General features: G+C 40.4%; 1 protein-coding gene across 1 annotated transcript in view; it reads left to right on the plus strand.

The window, feature by feature from the left end:
- SLC44A5 (solute carrier family 44 member 5) overlaps positions 1–19,773 on the plus strand; it is a gene marked incomplete at its 5' end in the record, with an annotated part of 67,564 nt that overhangs the window by 13,278 nt on the left and 34,513 nt on the right. Inside the window, one exon of the mRNA XM_084266564.1 lies at positions 18,684–18,732. Coding sequence (XP_084122690.1) covers positions 18,684–18,732 — 49 coding nt within the window. The remainder of the gene's footprint in view (positions 1–18,683; positions 18,733–19,773) is intronic.

Below are 19,773 nucleotides of genomic sequence, written 5' to 3' on the forward strand. Positions count from 1 at the left end.
TTTATTTTAGTAGTAACAGTGAGCTTGTTTAGGTGGTTGGGGAATCTCAATGGGCAAACACTTGTAATTGTTTCACGATGTAGTATTTTACTACCGGTTGCACAACTAACACCTTTCCTGCAGGCTGCTGCAGGTCTGTTTCCTGAGGCTTAGCCTCTTTGTGCACTAAGAAATTCTGCTTTGAGGGCTACAGATATTGCCCAAAGTTTCTGGACCCCTTATAGTTGGGTAGTTCTCAAGTTGAGCACAGAGGGCAGAAATCCTGAACATAAGCCCAGTGTTGGCAGCTGCTGGAACAATCACCCAAGTGCTGAGCAGTGTGCATGTGGGTGTAGGAGGGCTGATGCTCTTGGAGGCACAGGCTCACTCTGCATGTTGTACTGCTCCATTTGGTGCATGTGTTGTAAGTCTGTGCATTCGCTCACCAGTGGTTACACAACCTGGAAACCGTGGACTTAATCCATTTAGTGCAAGACACACTTTCTTCTTTCTCACAGTTCCCCATCTTCCACGGAAAGACAGTGGTATTTCTGAGTCACTGAGGGGTCTTCACTGAAACTTGTCAGTGGATGGACTTTCAAAGAGAGAAACCCTCACACTGAATATGGTGCCTGTGTACTTAGGGATGCCTTTTACCTAGAGGGAACAGGAGGTGTGAAGTTTTGTCTCCAATATCTATAATCTAATAGGTTTCTCCTACTGAATCTCCCCTTTGTCTTCTGCTGGACTTCTGGAACATGGGCTTTTTATAAAGAGGTGCAAGGTGGTCTGCAAACAGCTTGTGAACCTCTTAACCAGCATGAATGTAAAGATCAAGGGTGCAGCAAGAACTAACCCAGATATAGTGGGAGGTCAAAAACTAAAGCAAAGCAAAAGGTCTCAGCATTTATTTGGATTTCCCTTGTTTTCTTAACTATGCCCTCACTGTAGTAGTCTGTAATGTTTTGCAAATATTGTTAATTGTTCTATAAAGTCAAAAAGATCTCCTTTTTCCCCCTGGAAAAAGGAGAAATTTCAGATAATCAGAAAGCATAATGACACAGCCCAGTAGTACCCTGATTATTTCTTTCTATAAAGTAGCATCTTCTGCATCATCAAGACTTGGAAAGAAAATTGCTGAAATACTGTCGCCTTTTTTTGCAATTAAAATAATTGTGCTTGACTCTGATCAAACTGCATTTCCTCCTTCTAACAGCGTTACCTGCTTAATGGGCTGTTTAGCGAAGAACTATATGGTGCTTTCCTCTAAAGTCTCACCCTGGTCTTGATGTTAATTCACCAGAATTTTATTAGCTTTTTGATAATGTTAACTGCAACTTATTATTTATTTACTGTATTAATCACTGTGTGAGATCAAAGTAGAAAAGTGAGATCTAAATGACCTTCTTCCTCCCTCAAAATGATTTAGGCAAATTGCATTTCTACACAAACCCTCCACACTGCTGTTACTTCAGCATTTTTCCTTCTGCTGTGACTACGAGGTCGGAGCGGTAGGTAAATGATTGGTGAGACAGAAAGACGTGCTGTTGGCCAGAGGATTAGAGGAACTAGATGATAACTGGTTTGCTGCATCTTCAGGACTGCTTCCGAAAGGGTAGGTGTGTGTGATTCCTCTTTCTTGGAAAGAGCACAGATTCTCTGGACAAACTGGTTTTATCCTGGGTGAATTGGTAAATGTATCCTCAAAGACTGGCAACACGGGCATGGATTAAGCATAGGATAAGCATAACCTTAGTCTCTCCCCTCACCCTCCTTTCAGAACTGCCTGTTCTGTTTCACCAAATGAAGAGGCCACCTTGATAACAGGCACATTTTTTCTGGGAGTCTCAGACTGTCAAAATATGTGAACAGCTGAGGACTGTGTGGGAGGAAAAGTCAAATGATACAGAACAGAGAGAACATTAAAAAGTAAAAAGAAATCATTCAAAGATAACACATTGCTGCCAAAGACAAGGGTGGTTATCTAGATCTTAGTCCTACACACTGAATCAAGGAATGAAATAAAAGTCATAATACAATCCAATAAATACCCAAATGTACTGAAGAGTTTAAGGGACTTAAGGTAAGGAGAAAAAAGAAGCGGAGGCAAGCAAAGCTGAGAGGAGATGCAGGGGAAAAGAAATTAAATATTCACAGAATCACAGACTGGTTGAGGTTGGAAGGGACCTCTGGTCATCATCTGATCCAAGCCCCCTGCTCAGACAGGGCCCGCCAGGACCATGGCCAGGTAGCTTTTGAGTATCTCCAAGGATGGAGACACCTCTTGGATCTCTTTGCAGAGATTTCAGAAGAGATTACTGCTGTAAAATCTCAATAGGGTGGTTTCCATGTGAGGATGCTCTGGCTAGAGGACCAAGCAAAGCTGTGAATGAAGTGCCCTTGTATTGGGTCAGGGCATGGTCTGCATAGTCTAGGCAAGAGAGATGGTAAACTACAGTGGAGAAAACCTTTCAGAAAATTGTAAAAGGCTAGTCAGAAAGTTTCTAATTCTTATCTTTGGCATCTCTTTCTCTAGCATAAGGTCTGCTGCTTAAAACATTAGATAAACTCAAGATTCCTCCTATTTTTCAGTGCAAATGTTCGTAGCTTTTCTTGGAATTGCTGCTGTTGTGTAATGATTGCAGCACACATTTAAGTTGCTCTTTAAGAACTCCATCTGTCTTCTTTAAAAAAAAAACCCAGAAGATAGGAAGAAGAGAGGGGTGAAGTTTCTAAAGCATTATTTCATACTAGGTTAAATCTCTTTCAACTGGCAGGAAAGATTGAGGCTTTTCCTGTGGAACTGTTAGAGAAATAGGTTCTTATAACTGAGCAAGTTATAAACAATTTGCAAATATTGTTGTAGAATGCTAAATGCACACATAAACTGTGTTCACATTAACAAAATGTGTTAGTAAATATATCCATAGTCATGGGAAGACAGTATCTGTACCTTTAAAGTCCAAATGCTTTGACGATGCTAGTACTGATTGCTGAAAATTTAGAGCTATGCTAATTGCACCTAAGTGATGAGCTGCTGCTTCAGTGTGGCTAAAGCTTCAAACTGAAACCCCACGGTTGGCACTTAAGTTGTGGTTGCAGCAAAGAAGCAAATAGTATCAGTGGCTTGATGGACTATCTACATTCTTCTGTAACATAAAAGGGCTTAGCTGGAACCAGTTCTGTAGTGTTGCATATTATATACCAAAAAAAAACAGAAGGCCATATGGCAGTTAAACCCAGCTTTTCAAAATACTGTATCAGGTTCTTAGAAACGACAACTGCTTTAATTCCAGGCTTATGCAATGCCTTGTGCACTAGGACCCAACTTAACTTCAGTTTTGAGACCTTTCTCTAATGATGTGTAGTAGCTTAGCAGACAACAGAAGTGCTGAGTGAAGAGGGCGGTAGCTGTTGCAACACTCTTTGTAGCGAAGCACTGGTTATAACTGCTGGTGACTTTACAGTAGTTTTTAAAACATTTGTTACTGTGGTTCTGTATTATCAGTTGCTTTGCTTTGTACCCTTCTCTGAGCTGGTAAACTGTGTGTATAATACCAATAAAAATAGAGCGTGGTGTTAATCACACCAAGTGGCAGTAACCCACCTCCGTTTTAGACCATACGCTTTTTCAACACAAAAACTGTAGTTAGGATTTCAACACAACTGTCTGTAGTTAGGATTTCTCTTGAGAAGGGAATTTACACACGTGTGAGATCACACCAGCCTAATGAAGCTGTGGAGTGTTCAAATCTTGCATTTTGCAGTTGCACTGAAGAAAATCCTTCCAGTGACAATTTTAAATCAATATATGTGTATGCTCACAGACACACAGGGAAACATTGTAAGTAAAATGCAATCACTGCAAAACTGTAATAGCTTTTTTCTTTCAGCTTCTCCGCAGATTTGGAATATTTAGTGTGTGCTGATAATAAACTTACATATTTCACTTTTATATGTAGCATATTACAGATGTAGTGTCTTTCTCCTCACTTTCCTTTTTAAAGGGATTAGTGGATTAACAGAATGTTAAGGAAAAAGTAGGGTGTAAGTGTACACTGTGAAATCTTCACACAGTGACGGTTTAGTTTTGCAGTATCTTTTGTTCATATCAATCAGAGGCTCATCAGAATTAATACTGTAGTGTGGTGGGATACTGTAGAAGGCAAATTCAGACTGCAGACCATAAAATTTGTTTCTGTGCAGTTCCCTCAAGGTCTTGAGAAGTTAGATTACAGGAATACATTGGAGATGAAACTAGAGACTAGCATTTAGGCATCTGGGCGTAATATTAATCTTTTTAAGCTATGAAGATAGTACCAGAAGTTCGAGTCAGCAAGTTCTTGCATCCTCTATGATTTTATTGCTTACTTTTGTTCTTAAAATGTTAAGGAACTTCTGCAGTGCATAAAACCAGACCTGGGACTGTAGAATGCTCTTTTGTGACTTTTTGTAAGGATGTTTGACTTTTGAGGCTAGGAAGGGATGTTCTGATCTTTCAACAGAGCAAAACAAATAGTTATTTTTAAGGCTTCCGTCTTGTGTTCTGTTTCTGCAGCTCTCTTTAAAGATTTTATCAGTATTGCTAAGATTAAAATGAATTTTAAGAGTATTCCCAAATAATATTTTATCTCCTACTTTGGTCTGATTTTTACCTGGTTTTGAGAGATTTCTTCTACACATTACATGTTGGTCTGTTAAATATGTATGTGTTAAATATTCACATCCACAGTGGGCTGTGACTTTTAAATTATTTTTTCTGCCCCAGGCGCTGGAGTAGTCTTTTAATGTCATTTGTGGATAAAGTGTAAGTAGTAGTCTGGAGTTGCTACAAAGCCTGTAAGAGTGCCTCTTCCCTCTTAGATAACTGTGAGGATCTGAACAAGCATTTGCATTTGACAAACTGCACAGCTTTTGGATACTGAACATTCTCCCCATAAGACGCTACCAAGGCCCATTCTATCATTCCTATCGTAGAAGCAGATGTTGGGCTGGGTTAGCATTGAGTAGTGTTTCTTTTGAACAGCGTGTTGTTTTGACTGTAGAAAGCATTGTAGAAATGTTCCTACAGGTTTTATCTTTTCTTTATCTTCACTAATTCCAGATACCTTACGGCTGATCCACATCTAATGATGCTTCTATACGGTGTTTAGTCCTGTAATCATTTCCATCTCGACTGAGCATTCAGGACTGTTACGTATTTCTTTGTGAATTTACATCCATGATTATATTCCTCAGCTGGTTCACTTCTAAATTGGTAACACCAACAGCAATAGAAAATGCGTTCCTAATTGCATCACAAGCTGGGAAATCTGGAGACCAGTTATAATAAGCTGAGTTTTACACATTGAGGCAGGATGTATTTTGCTATTGACACAGGGGGGGGAATCTCTGCACAAAGCCAGCTCTGTGTGCTTTAGAAGGTAATGTGACACGTGCTTCTGCAGATACAGGTTGTTTCATGGAAAGACTTTCTTATAATGCACAGTGCCCTGTACACAGGATTGGTGATGCATGTCTGCACAGCATCACTAAAAGCTAGTCTATGTCAGGTTAGAGTCACCATATAAACTTTTTTTCAGGTGTCTAGCTGATGTGAAGTTTTTCAGATTTAATCCTCTTACATTCAAAGTCAAACAATTTTCAGATCAGCATTCAAATTGTATCTTTTTTATTGTAGCACCTGATAATGATATGTGTGGAGACATTATTTTCTGCATCAGTGTAAAAATATCTAATTTATTGTGTATGTTTTGAATGCTGACAAGTTTCTTTTAGGAACAAAAATCTTTAACTGAAGTTGGATTACTTAATTGTTAGCAGTCAATGTTTAGGAATAGGACCTGGCTTAATAGATGCAGACCAAGTTGGCATAATAGGTTGTGCCTTTGGGGTCTATAGAGACAGAAAACAGCAGTAGTCACAGTCCCCTTTTTTGTCTAAGAACACATTTGGCTTTGTTTAAATTCAAGCTTTTGATTCCAGAGGATTTTTTTATGAAGACAAAATAGAGAATATAGTGGTAGTCTGTTTTTTATTAATAAGCTGAAAAAACTTGGAACAAAGGGTTGCTTCTGACCATTTCTAAGCAACTGTAAGGGATTGATTTGCTCAAATAAATTCTTAAATTAAATCTGCCTGTGTTATCATTTTGTGAATATATTCACTGTTCCAGATACACAGAGCCATTGTTAACACGGGTAAGACTGCAGAGCACATCCTACAGTAAATGGCAGTAGTCTCAGAAATGAAGGCAAAAGAAATGAAAATGTGGCTGCCTATTAAAATCCTCCATCTAATTAACATAATCTTACAAACTCCACTTGTAACTGCATATCTAATGGTTCAAAAACAGCCATGGAGAGCTGGTGCTTTGTTCATTATACTAGACAGTGTGCTGTACATAGACTGCTTTCAGAAAGGCGGGCATTCGTCTTGTGTACAGTGTTGCATAAATTTTAACCTCTGTTAAAGCAGCAATATGCATGAGTCAGCAAATCTCCATCTGAGTAGTTTTCATACACTTTTTTTTTTTTGATAACGTCTTTACAAGGTGTGTGTGTGTATCTATACAGAGAATAGCCAGTGAATTCACAGGTGTTTAATGATAAGGCTTCTTAATCTTTCTGAGTCATTTTCTGGGCAAATCTATTGTTTTCCTAACATTGTAATCAGTCTAAAGCATAACAAGTTATTTTTTAATTCAAATATCATACCAGATACTAATATCCTCTTCCAAAATTTGTCCTGCAATTGGGTAGTTAGATTTTCAAGCGAAACTGTGTGCATGGTTCAAAAACGCCCTTTGTAAAGGGAAAATAAAACATTTACTAGCTTTTAGAAATACTTTATCAACATACCTGTGATATGTTAAATAGTCCAGACTAATGTAGTGTAATTTATTAGATATTACCCTGCATACACAATCTATTGGTATTTCAGCAATGTTTGGGTAAAAAAACCCCTCCAAATCATTGTGGAGGATGTTCTTTTAAGAGAAAATGGTTTACTGGTGTTAAATACACTTGAATTTCTAGTATGTTTTTCTTTGAGAAAAATTAATTCACCAGTCTTTATGTAGTTGCCCTGTTATCGGTGATGGTTTGCCTCAGGGAGCTGGGCAGTGAGCCTCATGACTTGACTAGTAGGGCAGGGGCCTGGTGCGACAGGGCCTGTTCCATGGCACCCAGGCAAGACTGGCAGGGATGGCCTGGGGCCAGGGGCCAGCAAGTCTGGGATGAAGGGGCAGGGCGGGCATCAGGGAGGTAGCACGGCTCAGTGGGCCAGGGTGAAGGCTGGGCCAGGGTGTGAGCAGGGCCAAACTCCATGATCCTGGCGTAGGCTGGGAGTGACCTCAGAGTGTGAGACCGGCCTGTGCCCAGTGCGAGGCTCGCTCTCTGGGCAGCTCCTGTTCTGGGCTGCGTGCCTGGTGTAGGCACGGCTGCGATGCAGCAAAGTGATGGCTTAGGCCAGGCTTGTGCAGGAAGGGATATTGGCACTGGCTGAGGCCTCCCTGCTGTGCTCCAGTGTCAGGGAATGGAGGGCAGTGCTCAGTTGTGCCATTCTGAGGCCAGAGGTGAAGCAGAAAGGGATTGCAGGGCCGTGGCACTTGCACTGCTGTCGGGCACAGAAAACTATGTGGAAGGCATAGACCTGAATGAGGGCAGAAAATGTCTTGCTCTGTTTCAAGTTCTTCAGTCTCTTTTTAAGAAAAAGAATGGGTTTATTTCACTTACAAAATGTGGAGGTGTGGAGGAACCACAGAAAACATGTTACAACAGCTTGCCAGTAAAGGTAATACAATGATGACATCCGAAGATTTGTTAAGGAGTAAAGTTTTGCTAATTCCCCAGGCTATGCTAGGAGATTTTCTGGATGTTTTCCTGTTTTCTCTTGTAAGAGGCTAATCAAAGAGTCCACTAAAGTGCTAAACATGTAATGGAACAAACTTTTTTTAGTCCTAAAAATATATTCTAAAGGAATATGAATAGACTGATTTACCTCCACAATAAGCAACTTGTTCTAGAACCAAAGGTTATTTTGTTTGTTTTATGCCTTCCCTTTGATTTCAGTATCATGCTTGTTTAGTTTATAGAAATAACGATGGAGTTTTTGTTGTTGTTGTCCAAAGGAACCAGAAGATTATTTTCAGATTTCTAGGTTTACCTCCTTAAAGTGCTGTCCTTGTGAAAGTGAACTCAGCAGTGCTGGATGTGCTCAGCAGGCATGTTGCCAGAGGGCTGCTCAAGTGGAAGAGCGCATGTACTACACCAGAATAGGGTCGTACACACCAGGAACTGTGTCTTTGAAAAGTGAAGAACCAAAAAAAAGGGAGATAAAACTGAAGCAACTGCCTACAGAATTTGGGTGTCTGAAATATTATCAAGACACAAGCTGCATTTGGAAATCTTTAAAAATGAAAAGAGGGGGGAGCGGACACCAATTAAAGGATAGAGTCTTATTTTAGAGGTTTACCTTCTGAGAACTGGGTAAGTAATCATGACTCATAAACTTTAGTTACATTTGGAATTAGGGAACATCATGAGACACGACAGCTACGTGCATTTTATGTTGGCCATGTTAAATGTGTAATTTTCACAGATAATGTTAGCTCTCTAGACAAATTTAGCTAACCAAACCCAGGCAACCATTGGCCATTCTTAGTTTAAATCTGCAGGCCTTAGAAAAGGCCTGGTATACAGAGGAGGACCGATCTTCAAAACTACGTATCGCTGTTAAGACAGTGATTACTGCAGTTTCAAGGTGGCCTTTGTGAATTAGACAGTGGTTTATTCAGAAGCTTGTGGGTCTGGCTGTCCCCTTGCTTGCAAAGTTATTGAATGCATTTATACAAATAAAAGTGGTAAATAGATGATGTACGCAAGGTTCAGAAAAATGCAGCTTTTGTTTCTTCCACCTGTTAATTTTGTATACGAAAAATGTCTACAATTATACATCCTTTCCCAGTAGAAACAGTGCAGTGGTTTAATTATTAATGGTAAATGCTGATAGATAATACCCTATTTGAGTAAAGAAAGTGAAAGTGTTATTTTAATGTTATTTTAAAGATTTTTAGAAAAGGTCTCAGATGGTTTGGTAAATGAGTGCAGCATTTTACAGCATAAGATAGACTAGAAGATGTTGCAATGATATATAATGGTGTAAAGCATTTGAGGCTAGAGGCTCAGCTAGAAGAAAAAAATATTGGCTAGTATTTGTTGTCTTAGATCAACTGGAATAAAGCAGCCTAGAAATAAAACCTCTGGCAGATCCTGATGCTGAGTAGGAATCTTCCAATTCTTATTTCAAAGCATCACTTTTTCTGATTAAAGCATCATAAAAAGACAATATTTTAGATGCTGTTTTTTCTAAAGCATTAGAGAATGTTTCAAGACCAAGTGCCTTTCCTAGCTGGGAGCTAGGTTGGGAAAAGGTGATATTTAACAAACCAGTTACATCAAACAGAACTGCATGATAACAGCCTGCTTTCCTCTGGAGTTCACCCAGTCTTCTGGGCCCAGTCTTTGACAAAATGTCTCATAGAATCACAGATAGTTGGGGTTGCTGAGAAGCACTCTTCCCACACTTCATTCTGTTTTGGAAGCATCTTGGTACTGTGTCTTTGCTTGGAAGTTCCACAGAATTTGTGGTTGCAATAGTTCCAGAATGAGAATAAGAAATGGAAGCTGGGAGACAAAAGAACAGACATTATTTCATCTCTAAAGAAGAATTTTGGGCACCAGCTAATAAGCACTTTGAAACAGAAGCCTTAATGAAGTTGTGTATGTGAGCCAAACTGCCAGCAAGCTTACTGTTTGATGTTCAGAGGAATGCAAATCCTCTGTTAGCTATCAGTATTCTTGATCACAACATAATTGCATCTTAGTGATCAGTTAGGTTGGAGTGTATTAGCTGTGTACATTTTCAATCCATTTCTGTGCGTAGCTGTCTGACAACTGCTGTATTTCAAAGTCTGCCTAATAGTCTGTGTTATCTATCACTAGTATCAGAAGAGTGTTAGGGGTGAAATGTGATCATATCGTGCTGATCAAACAGGTGCAATCTTTTGTCTCATCCTAAGTGAACGTGGACAATGTGAGTTGTGCAGGCACCACCTCAGGAAGAAACATTGCACAATCCTTGGACAAACTGGCAGTCAGCTGAGTGTATGATGCGTTGTCATTCACTTTGTCTTCAGACACATGACTAATTAGGACAATGCAATAGCATTAATTGTACAGTTTTGGTGTCATTCCAAAACACCCGCTGCATGTGCTTCTGCCTTTCCAGAAAAATGGGAACGTAGTGGAAAGCTGATGGAGATCCAGAGGAAGAAAGGACATGGAAATCAGCTGGGAGAATTGTGTAGGAGTGCTTAGAAGAACGTAGATAAAGCACTAGTGTCATTTGCTCTGGTGTTGAAGCACAACTTCTTTTTTTTCTCAGTGTTAATCGTTCTGAAAATCCCAGAGAGAGAATTCACAGTGGTTTGATGCAGTAGCAAGTATATAGCACCATGAAGAACTGTTCCCTTGGGTGTGCAGCTCATTGGGGAATTTATCACACTGTACATTAATAAAAGTGGTCCTGTTCTGCTCGCTATTTGTTACTGCAGCTCTTGATTTATGAGTTGATCAAAAACCTGTTGCAAAATGTTTAGCTTTGAAATCTGGATGATAAAGCAAAAGGGTTTTCCTTGCTGTCAGTAACTTTTCTCTTGCATGACTATTACCAGTGCAATCCAAGCCACCAGTTAGATCTTTGTGAAGCTTTGTGTTCTGGGAGTTTCTAAGATGAATGGTAAGAGTACTTTTGGTATCTGGCATAAAAAAACCTAACTGCTGTGTAATAGTGTAACAAAATTTTGGTTAAAACATTTAAAGGAAGAAAAAATTATTTTTTTCATACTGGAAAGGAAGAAATTACTGTTCTGGCTGTATGTTGCATGCTAACTGTTGGAGTAGGGACAGGATTCTTGGTGATCCACCATGAGCTACCTGAACATATACGTAATCGTGTTCTTTCTGACAGTAGCTCTTAGAGCTGCATGGTGTACCTTTCTGTTCATGCATAGGGGAATGCTTTCCCAGACTACTGTTGTGCAGTCTGGGTCTGAATTTTTCTCTCTTACATCTTGAGTGGGAGCAGTCTTTTTCTGTTCCGTGTGAGACAAGCACCATCATCTCTTCTGGGATGTGCTTTTAGGGAAAGAATGCCTTGTTTGTTTGGTTGGGGTTTTTTGATAGGAGCTCTAGGGAAGGAGGCAGGGCAGTGAACGTTGTCCAGAATTAGGTACCCAAGTACCTATAGAGAACTGAGCTAAAGATGCACTTATTTATTCAGTGTTTCATTTCCCACATTTTTCTGCTGGCCAGTTAATCACTCCCTGCCTCAGCATGCTGGATGCTGCTATCCTGTTTCAACAGACTTGTATTTCACTGTTCTTAGGTGGCCTAAGTGATGCAGAGCTCTCTAGTCCACTGTAAGGACTCAGAGTCCCTCTTTAGCCTGACTGTAATCACCTAATGTTGCCACTTCTTATGTTGTTGTATTGTCCCAAATAGCTGCTGCTTGTTCAGTTTTGTTCAACCTAAAATAATGTTTCAAATGTGAAGGCAAATATTTTACTTAGTTTTTGGATACTTACTAATCTGTAATGCTCAAGGTACCAGAGCTGATATGTGTGTGTGGGCACATGAAGAAACAATCGAAGGGAGCTCTCCTGCTGTGCAAGGTTTCCAACAAACATCACATACATAATCAAGCCTGTGATTTAATGTAGGACCAAGACATTAAAACCTATAGTACAATTATTTATAGTAGTGATATGGCTAATTTGCATTTCAGTGTGTGGCAAACATTCACAGAGACTTGTATGATGAATTCTCAACTTTTAAAAGATGAACACATAATTGTTGTTCTGGAAAAAAAATCTGGCTGCATGAATGGCTCATAGGAAATAAAAAACCAGCAAAACTCAGAAAAGTTTGTCTTCTTTGGGATTTAAAAGTGGAATTCAGGGTGAGTTGTATTCATCATCTCATGAGTTTTTCTGGCTAAATGAGGAACAGAAAGACAGACTCATACTGTCATGATAAAAGATATTTCAAAGGCAGCTGCCATTCACTGTTGTTTATTGCATGAGTAAAATCATAAGTGTGCTTTTATTGTAGTTGAAATTTATGCAGGTGCTAGTGTATGATCTCAAAAAACCAAGTTATACCTGAATCTTTCAAAGAGGAAAACGCCCCATTTGCGTGTAAACCAGGTACAAGACTTACTGGAAGAGCTGTTTTTTGTGTCAACCTTTGGACTGCTCCTACACACTCGTGTCCTACAGGAACAGTGTATTGTTTTATATTGCTGGATCATTAGGTTGTTTCTGTATAAGGAACATTGCATGCAATTTACAGCGTAGCCTAAGATTGCCTAAAAATATCTTCAAGTAAAATTAAATTGACTTATGCTGAACAGTAGTACATCTCAAACATTTATTTGAATTCCTTGCAAAATGAGACTGTAAACCTTGCAGAGATTAGGCTTTCGTATATGTTCCAGAAGGTTCTGTTTCTGGAAGGGACAGGTTAATTATGCAAGAACTTGTCTAATTTGGGGTTTTTCCTACCCTTAGCCAGAATGCAAGGGCAGAAGCATCAAAATCTTCATATGATTTTTTTAGAGAAACGACTGGGATGAATCTCATTCAGTCCTAATTCATCCCAAGCATTTATTTAGCAGCCTAAATTTGTTGGCCTGTGCATTTGCATCCTTGAGCGCTGAATTAGCAGATTGTGTACCCTTGCCCGAAGGGAGGCATTGCCTATCGTAGGGATGCTTTTAGTTACTGGAACATACGTATTTACTCCAGCAGAGGGAAGCAGCACATACACGTAGTGTTCCAGCGCCACAGGCACCTGTAATCGTTGGCCAAACACCAACGAGGAGACCTGAAGAAACTAAGAATTATTAAAGTAGAAATAGCATTTTATTAGAGTTGGGCAGTACGTTGCTGGCCAGATGGTGTGTCAGTGTACATCTGTGTTTAGCACTGTCTGCTCGGTGCCTTCTGTTACTGCACTGTCATGAGACTGAAGCAGCCTTTGGCAGAGGTGCAGACTTGAGTAGGAGCGCAGTGGAACTGTGTCTGCTTTGCTTTTATTTCTGTGATTGCTGGAGGATAGCAGGACTTGAGAGGTGGTTAAGTATGAGAGTTCAGTCAGTGGTTAGTATTTTACAAAAGATTAATCTACATTTACTGTTGTTTACCGATACTGGTTATACTGAATATCTCGTTCAGTAAACATTGAACATCGCTGTCAGGTTCTGTAATAACAAAATGGGACGTCTGGGTATGTGATCGTTCTTTGTCATTCTGTACTATGCAGTGGCAGGGTTGACTTTAAAAAACCCATTGTTTCTGTTGTTCCTGCATGTAGTTCAGCCCAGTCTGTAAAAAAACTGTAGGAATGCATGTGTTTCACAGTAAAGAATTCTACAGTTGTTTTTAAAACACATTCCACAGAGAATGGAAACTTCATGCTGGTCAGGATCACCATACAGGGATTCTGTTACTTTGACAAAAAAAGAGAGGTTGATGGCTGCTCTTATTTTTTTCCTCTTTCTTTTTTTTTTTTTTTTCTTAATGCCTTCAGGCTTTCGGATTCCACTGCTAACTACAACACATGTCCTTCCTCCCACTGTATAGGTGTCACAGTATCTAAACAATGCAAAGACCTCTAGTGCTAACTCTTCTGCTCTGTGCTTCTGTCCAGAGCAGAAACGTGACATGTACATTTTATTAAGAAAATATACAAATTATAAATACTTCTACAGATGAATGTTCCTCCTGACAACAAACTTTTATGTACAGCAGACAGTTTCTATTTTAGACTTAAACACGTCATAGTAAATCTGTTTTTTGCAGTTGCATGACTTGTACTTTGGGGGAGCTAGTCACTTAGCACTCACTGTTGAGGAAGAAGGATTTGGCCAGCTCTGGCACGTAAAGAGTATTTTCTTTCACAGTAGCTGTCCTGGTTTAATCTGGCAGGCAGCTGAAACAGCCACAAAGCCACTCACTCACCCCCTTGGTGGGATGGGGGAGAGAATCAAAAGGGTAAAAACTTGTGAGTTGGAATGAAGACAGTTTAATAGGGTGAAGAGGAGTACAGTGACAACACAACTGATCCACAGCACAGATGGTCACCAACTGAAGCTGATACTCAACTAATTATTGAGCTGAGCCACCTCCCAACCCACCTCCCAGTTATACATGGAGCGTTATGTCATATGGTTTGGAATATGCCTTGGGCCAGTTCGGGTCACCTGTCCTGGCTGTGCCCCCTCCTGGCTTCCCAGGTGCCCCCCCACCTTCTCATTAGCAGGGCAGCAGGAGAAGCTGGACAGTCCGTGACTGCTTGGCAGCACCTAGAAACATCAGTGTAATACTGACACTGCCCTCATCCTAAACCTGAAAGGCAGACTGTGCAGCTGCTAGGAGGAGAAGCCTCTCAGCCCAACCCAGAACCCTAGCACAGCTGCAAACCCACAGTTGCTGGCAGTTGGTATGTTATTGTCAGCACATCATCAGTAATGTTTTCAGATTATTTTACAAGTGGGATTCAGGTGCAGAGATTTCCCCTCCTGCAGCATTGGAGGTTAGTACAAGCTGATAAGACTCGTTTCTTGACAGGCTATCAGGCTGGCTTGGAGTCGGTGGGCAAGGCACTGCGCAGGATCTCTGCTCACTGCAAGGCCTGCCTACTTTGGGAATTTCCATTCTGATGGCAGAAGTCAGTGACACTCAGCTTTATTTTAAAATCTGTTAAGTGTATCTGTGCTTGCTGGGACAGCATGCTACCACACAGGAGTCCTCAGCATCTCAGCTTGCTAAAGTGATCTGGATACAGTAACATGGATGAAGAAAACTACTATGGAAAACATGGTAATTTACCTGCTTTCTTAAGGCAGTTCATAAGTACCTGATCTAAATCTTGTTTATTTCAACTGGGTTATTTCAGTTGATTTCAATGGGCTTAGACCCAGTCCCAAAGGTTTTATATAACTTCTTTTGATTATTAGCAATATCCTACTCTCTTTTTTTTCAGAATAACGTTTGCAAGTTTATTTAAATTGCAGAACAAAATTAAACTGTATATGTGTATTGTCTGGTTTTATTTTAGGTAAGTAATTTAGATCTTTTTTAATACAGTAATTAAATTCAAAATTAAATTTATATGCTGTTTGAAGTCAGAATTGGTGGCAAAATATCTTGTGAAATATTTCTTGTAATGAGTTTGTAATTTAATGTACAGAAGTTTCCTATGATAAAGCACCTTGTGATATATGTCATCTGCAAAGAATTAATAATCTCAATTTTTAATTGTAGCAAAAAAATGACAGTTATTATACCACACCAATGCTTTCTTCCCTATGCCTACTAAACTTCTAAAGTTTGGAATTGGCTTCTTTTTAATTTTTTTTCTTTTAAGAATGGTAGCTGTCACTTTTATATGGTATTTGATGACTTGTTTTGTGCTCCTTCCCCAAATCAGTCATTGAAATTCGCGTTCATTTATTGCTTATTGTAAACCTATTAGTGTCTTCTTTTAATCAGTCCTCCTTCTCTCCAGTTTGTCTATATCTTCTGAATTCTGGTGCCATGATCTAGAAGGTTTTTCATCCGAGGCCTTACATGTGCCTGAGGTCAAGAAGTGTCTGGAGGATGCGCTCAGTCCCGCGCTCTGACTCAGCTGGCCCTGTGTGGAGCCAGGAGTTGGACTCCATGATCTTTATGGGTCCTTTCCAGCTCCGGATGTTCTAGGGTTCTGTGTCCCAAGCACAAGGAATGGTGACTTCTTCAGTCATGTTCACACTCCTTGAATGATTTGTGCCTTTTTTTTTTTCCATGCAAAGACATTGCTTTACTGACTTACTGTCTCCTTGGAGTCTGCCAGAAGCCTTTAGGGTTCATCTCAGTGTTGTTGTAAGCAAATACTCTGTATGGCTTTGTGAATGGACTTCGTCTTTATAACCTTCCTCAGTTTACCAGAAACACTTTGAATTGTTAAATTACCAAAATCCCTGTACTTCCATCTCCACAAGTATTTTAATGCTTGTCATCTGCACAGTTTGAGAATGTTAATTCTACTTCATTGTTCCAATTGTGAAGGAAAATACTGAAGAGCTTTGGAGAATAGGTTCCTCCAGTAGTGTTCAGGAGTGAGAACTTGAGGTCTTGATTCAGTGGAAGTGTCTGCCCCAAAAGCAAGTAGACTGTAAGAAATAACACTTAGGAATGGAATGAGGTCAAATAGAAAAAAGTCATTATATGATTGTATAAATTACAGCCAAATTTGTGGTGAATATCCTGTGCAGTTCTGGCCCAGAAAAGGAATGTTTCTGGTACAGAAAAGGGACGTGGGCATGACCAGAAGTATGGAATGGCTTATGTGCAAGAAACAACTGAACAGTCTGGGGCTCTTGAAGATGGACAAGTAAAGAGGAGTACAATAACCTGTAAAATTTTTAGTAGCATGCCATGCTGCCACAGAGGTATGAGCTGGAGTGGTGGTAGTGTGTTTCATTAACCTGTAATACTCCGTGACGTAGAACATCACAGATTCTTAAAGTGTGCGCAAGTTAAATAGAGATTTATGGAATTAGTGAGAGAAATTCAGCCATAAAGTTGTTTCCCTTTGGTGCAGAAAAGGGCAGTTGCACATCTTTGTAATCTCAGTTTTTGGGGAACGTCAGTATGTGCACCTCGATGCTGCATTTGTTCTCATGTAGTCACTGTGGCCCCTTGTTAGAGATACGGGGTATGGATTCAGGGGATTTCTCTTGACATCTGGTGTGCCTGTTCTTACATGCTCAACGTGGGTCTTCATGAGCAACGAACAAAGGCTCAGGTCAGTATGCCCTATGGCCAGGCCTTGGCAGGAGGGAGTAATATTGCAGGCTGCGCTGTTCAGGAGATAAAATTATTTTGTAGAAATACCTATTTTCTAGAAATTGCTGTACAAAAAGGTTCCTCGAAATACAGGTTTTGGGCCAGCATCAGGAATCATCATGTATGGTTCTCTTTCTTCCTGGAGCACAGTGGGTTCCCGTACTACCTCTGTTAACAGTTACTTCCACAATGTTGCTGTCACGCATCGCTCCTCCAGAGTTTTAGCTTTCCCAGCCTCTTCTGTGTTAAAAGATATTTGGTTTAAGAGCTTGATAAGGTGGACCTGAACACCTCAGATGAAGGGCAAATAGAGTTTTATCATCTGCTGTGTTTATTGTACTGGTCTGTGTGTGTTTTGATAAGGTTTTTCTGATACAAACAAAGAACAAAGTCTGGCATTTAGTTAATAAGTAAATTCTGCTTTTGAGAAGTTGCTGAAGTCTTCTCTAATCAAAGAAAAGTGTTTTTCCTGTGGGTGGGGGAAAAGCTTAGGCTGGTAACACCCTTTAATAGCAGGTATATTCAGAAGAGGAGACTCTTAGGAAGTCAGTGAGCGCTCTGAAACAGTAATTTGTAATGGAATGTTGACAGCTGAATGAAAAAGTAATTTATCATTGCACAAAGTTTGGTTCAATAGATCTCCATAATTAATGAATTTTAAAAAAAATCCCATGAAGCTGAATATCTAGTTTCAAAAGAGAAAATCCAAAGCCTGGTCTGTTGAGTGAAGGACCAGTTCTTTTTGTATAGTAGTTCAAAACTTAAAAATTTAATTTCTACCCTAATTTTGTGTTACTCTTTCCTAAGTGAAATCATACTGTAATTTATACTCAGGTCCAAATTTGAAGCACAGATTGGTGGGCCAGTATTTGGTAGTTTCTTACTATAATTTGCTTGTGTGTAGAGTGAATCTGTTGCAACTATGCTAACCAGGATAGCCACGTGAAAAAAAACATGTCGCTTTTGACTCCTTTCATGCATAAACCCTATCCAGATGTTGCTGCCTGTTTGTATGAGGAGCTGGACTTGATCTTCTAGACATTCTGAGACCCACAGAAAGCAACAAGCATTCAGGGATGTGTGCATGACCAACTGTAACTTTCAGACCTGCCCTGCTTCCTGCACTGGCATCTTTGGTGGGTGCATACGCTTGAAAGAGCGAATATACCTCATCTCCAGCTTTGGAGGAGCGGTGCAGGTACGCTGCCTGTGCAGTGTAGCGCAGAGCAAGGTCAGCACTGAGTTCCTGCAGTCTCCAGCCAGGCTTTGTCATGATAAGCTCAATGCAGAAGGGGCAAACCTGCAGCTCTGTCTAAAAGGGAATGGGAAGTAAGAATAACTCTGCAAGACTGTAAGTGTAACACTAAGTACAGGAATGACTCCAAACTGATAATTTAGAGAAAAATTCAAGTGCCTAGCCTGTAGGTTCACTCTCGTGCTGCTGAATGCACTGAGTATGTGACTATGAGGCTTAATCCTCGTCTCTCAAATGCCATCACCTTTCCACTGTGAACACTGTGCATAGATGTGGTGACAGAATGTGTATTAAAGGCAGTTTATCCTGTGGAAAATGAGGGGCCTAAGAACTAGACTGCTGAATTACTGACATTGTCTGCATGAAATTCTTTTAAAAGAACTGACTAAATAGGAATACATAGAGGATGGTCTTCAAAGACTGCTCCTAACATTCGTCTCTCCATAGATTTTGTTCTAAATAAAGGATTATTTTTTAACTGTTTTATTTTAAATGCAGGTGAACCAAGGAAATTTGACCCAAAGTTCAGAGGACCTATTCACAACAGGTAAATATCTGAACTCATTGTATTCCATTCTTTCAGTTCGCGGGAAACAAAACTTGTGAGTTCGTTTCTGCAGTTCTTCTAAACCCAGAAGACAATCCTCACCACCCCCGGGGCTGTAGAGTTTACTGGGGAATGTTTAGCTGCACGCTCTTAAGTTCTTTCAGTTTGAATGCCAGTCCTGTTTGTTGATACCATCTAGTGCCTGCTGTCTTTATGCCGACACACGTAGGACCATCTGGGGTGTCCCGCTCCGGGTTGCTGCGGCCGTGTGGTGCGGTCTGTCCTCTTCCCTGCAGCACAAGGCTGGAACCCTGGCACATCTTATTGTTCAGTTTGCAGCTGGCTTTCTGGCTCCCTCACCAAGGGATTTATTTAGTGTTCTCCAGAGTATGGCCTGGCTGTGCACCCTTGTGTCTGTGTTCTGGCTGGCCAGCAGGACAAGTCCATGGTGCTTGGCCGGTGTCAGGGGTGACATCGTGTCAGTGACATGGCTGGCTGCCAGTGTGGATCAGCCCTGAAACACTGGTCAGTTTTTACACGTGTGGAGAGTGTCCCTAACATGTGCCAGGCTCCCTGTGGTGCTGTGGAGTGCAGAATGCTGCAGAGTAAGGATGCTCTCGAGCTCTCTGTTGCTGTGCCTTGGCTCACGTGCATGGAAAGTGCTGAGTGGTGGTTGGTATCCCAGGAGAATGTCTCCTCTTTTTACTGTTACTCTGTGATAGCATTAGTAAGAACTGGTTTTGCAGTGTGGCTTGCTGTTATTTATGTCTGTGTGTTGCTGTGACAGCTGCTGCAATTCCAGGTGTATGTTTACATGCTGTTGTAACTGTACATTCCATAGCAGCTGCTAGAAAACACAACCAAATGAATGCAGTGCTCAGTGCATTTTGTAATGCTTTGGTGAGATAGTGTTCCTGGAAACAATACAAAAAGGATTAGTTCCTTAAACATTAAGGGTACAGTAGGCCCTGAGGTGATGACAGCTGCGCTGGTCTTGCTGAGCATACTTTGCCATGAGGTGCACTTGGATTTTGATTCAAC

The sequence above is a fragment of the Gallinula chloropus genome, assembly GCF_964237585.1.
Source record: "Gallinula chloropus genome assembly, chromosome: 6".
NCBI lineage: Eukaryota > Metazoa > Chordata > Aves > Gruiformes > Rallidae > Gallinula > Gallinula chloropus.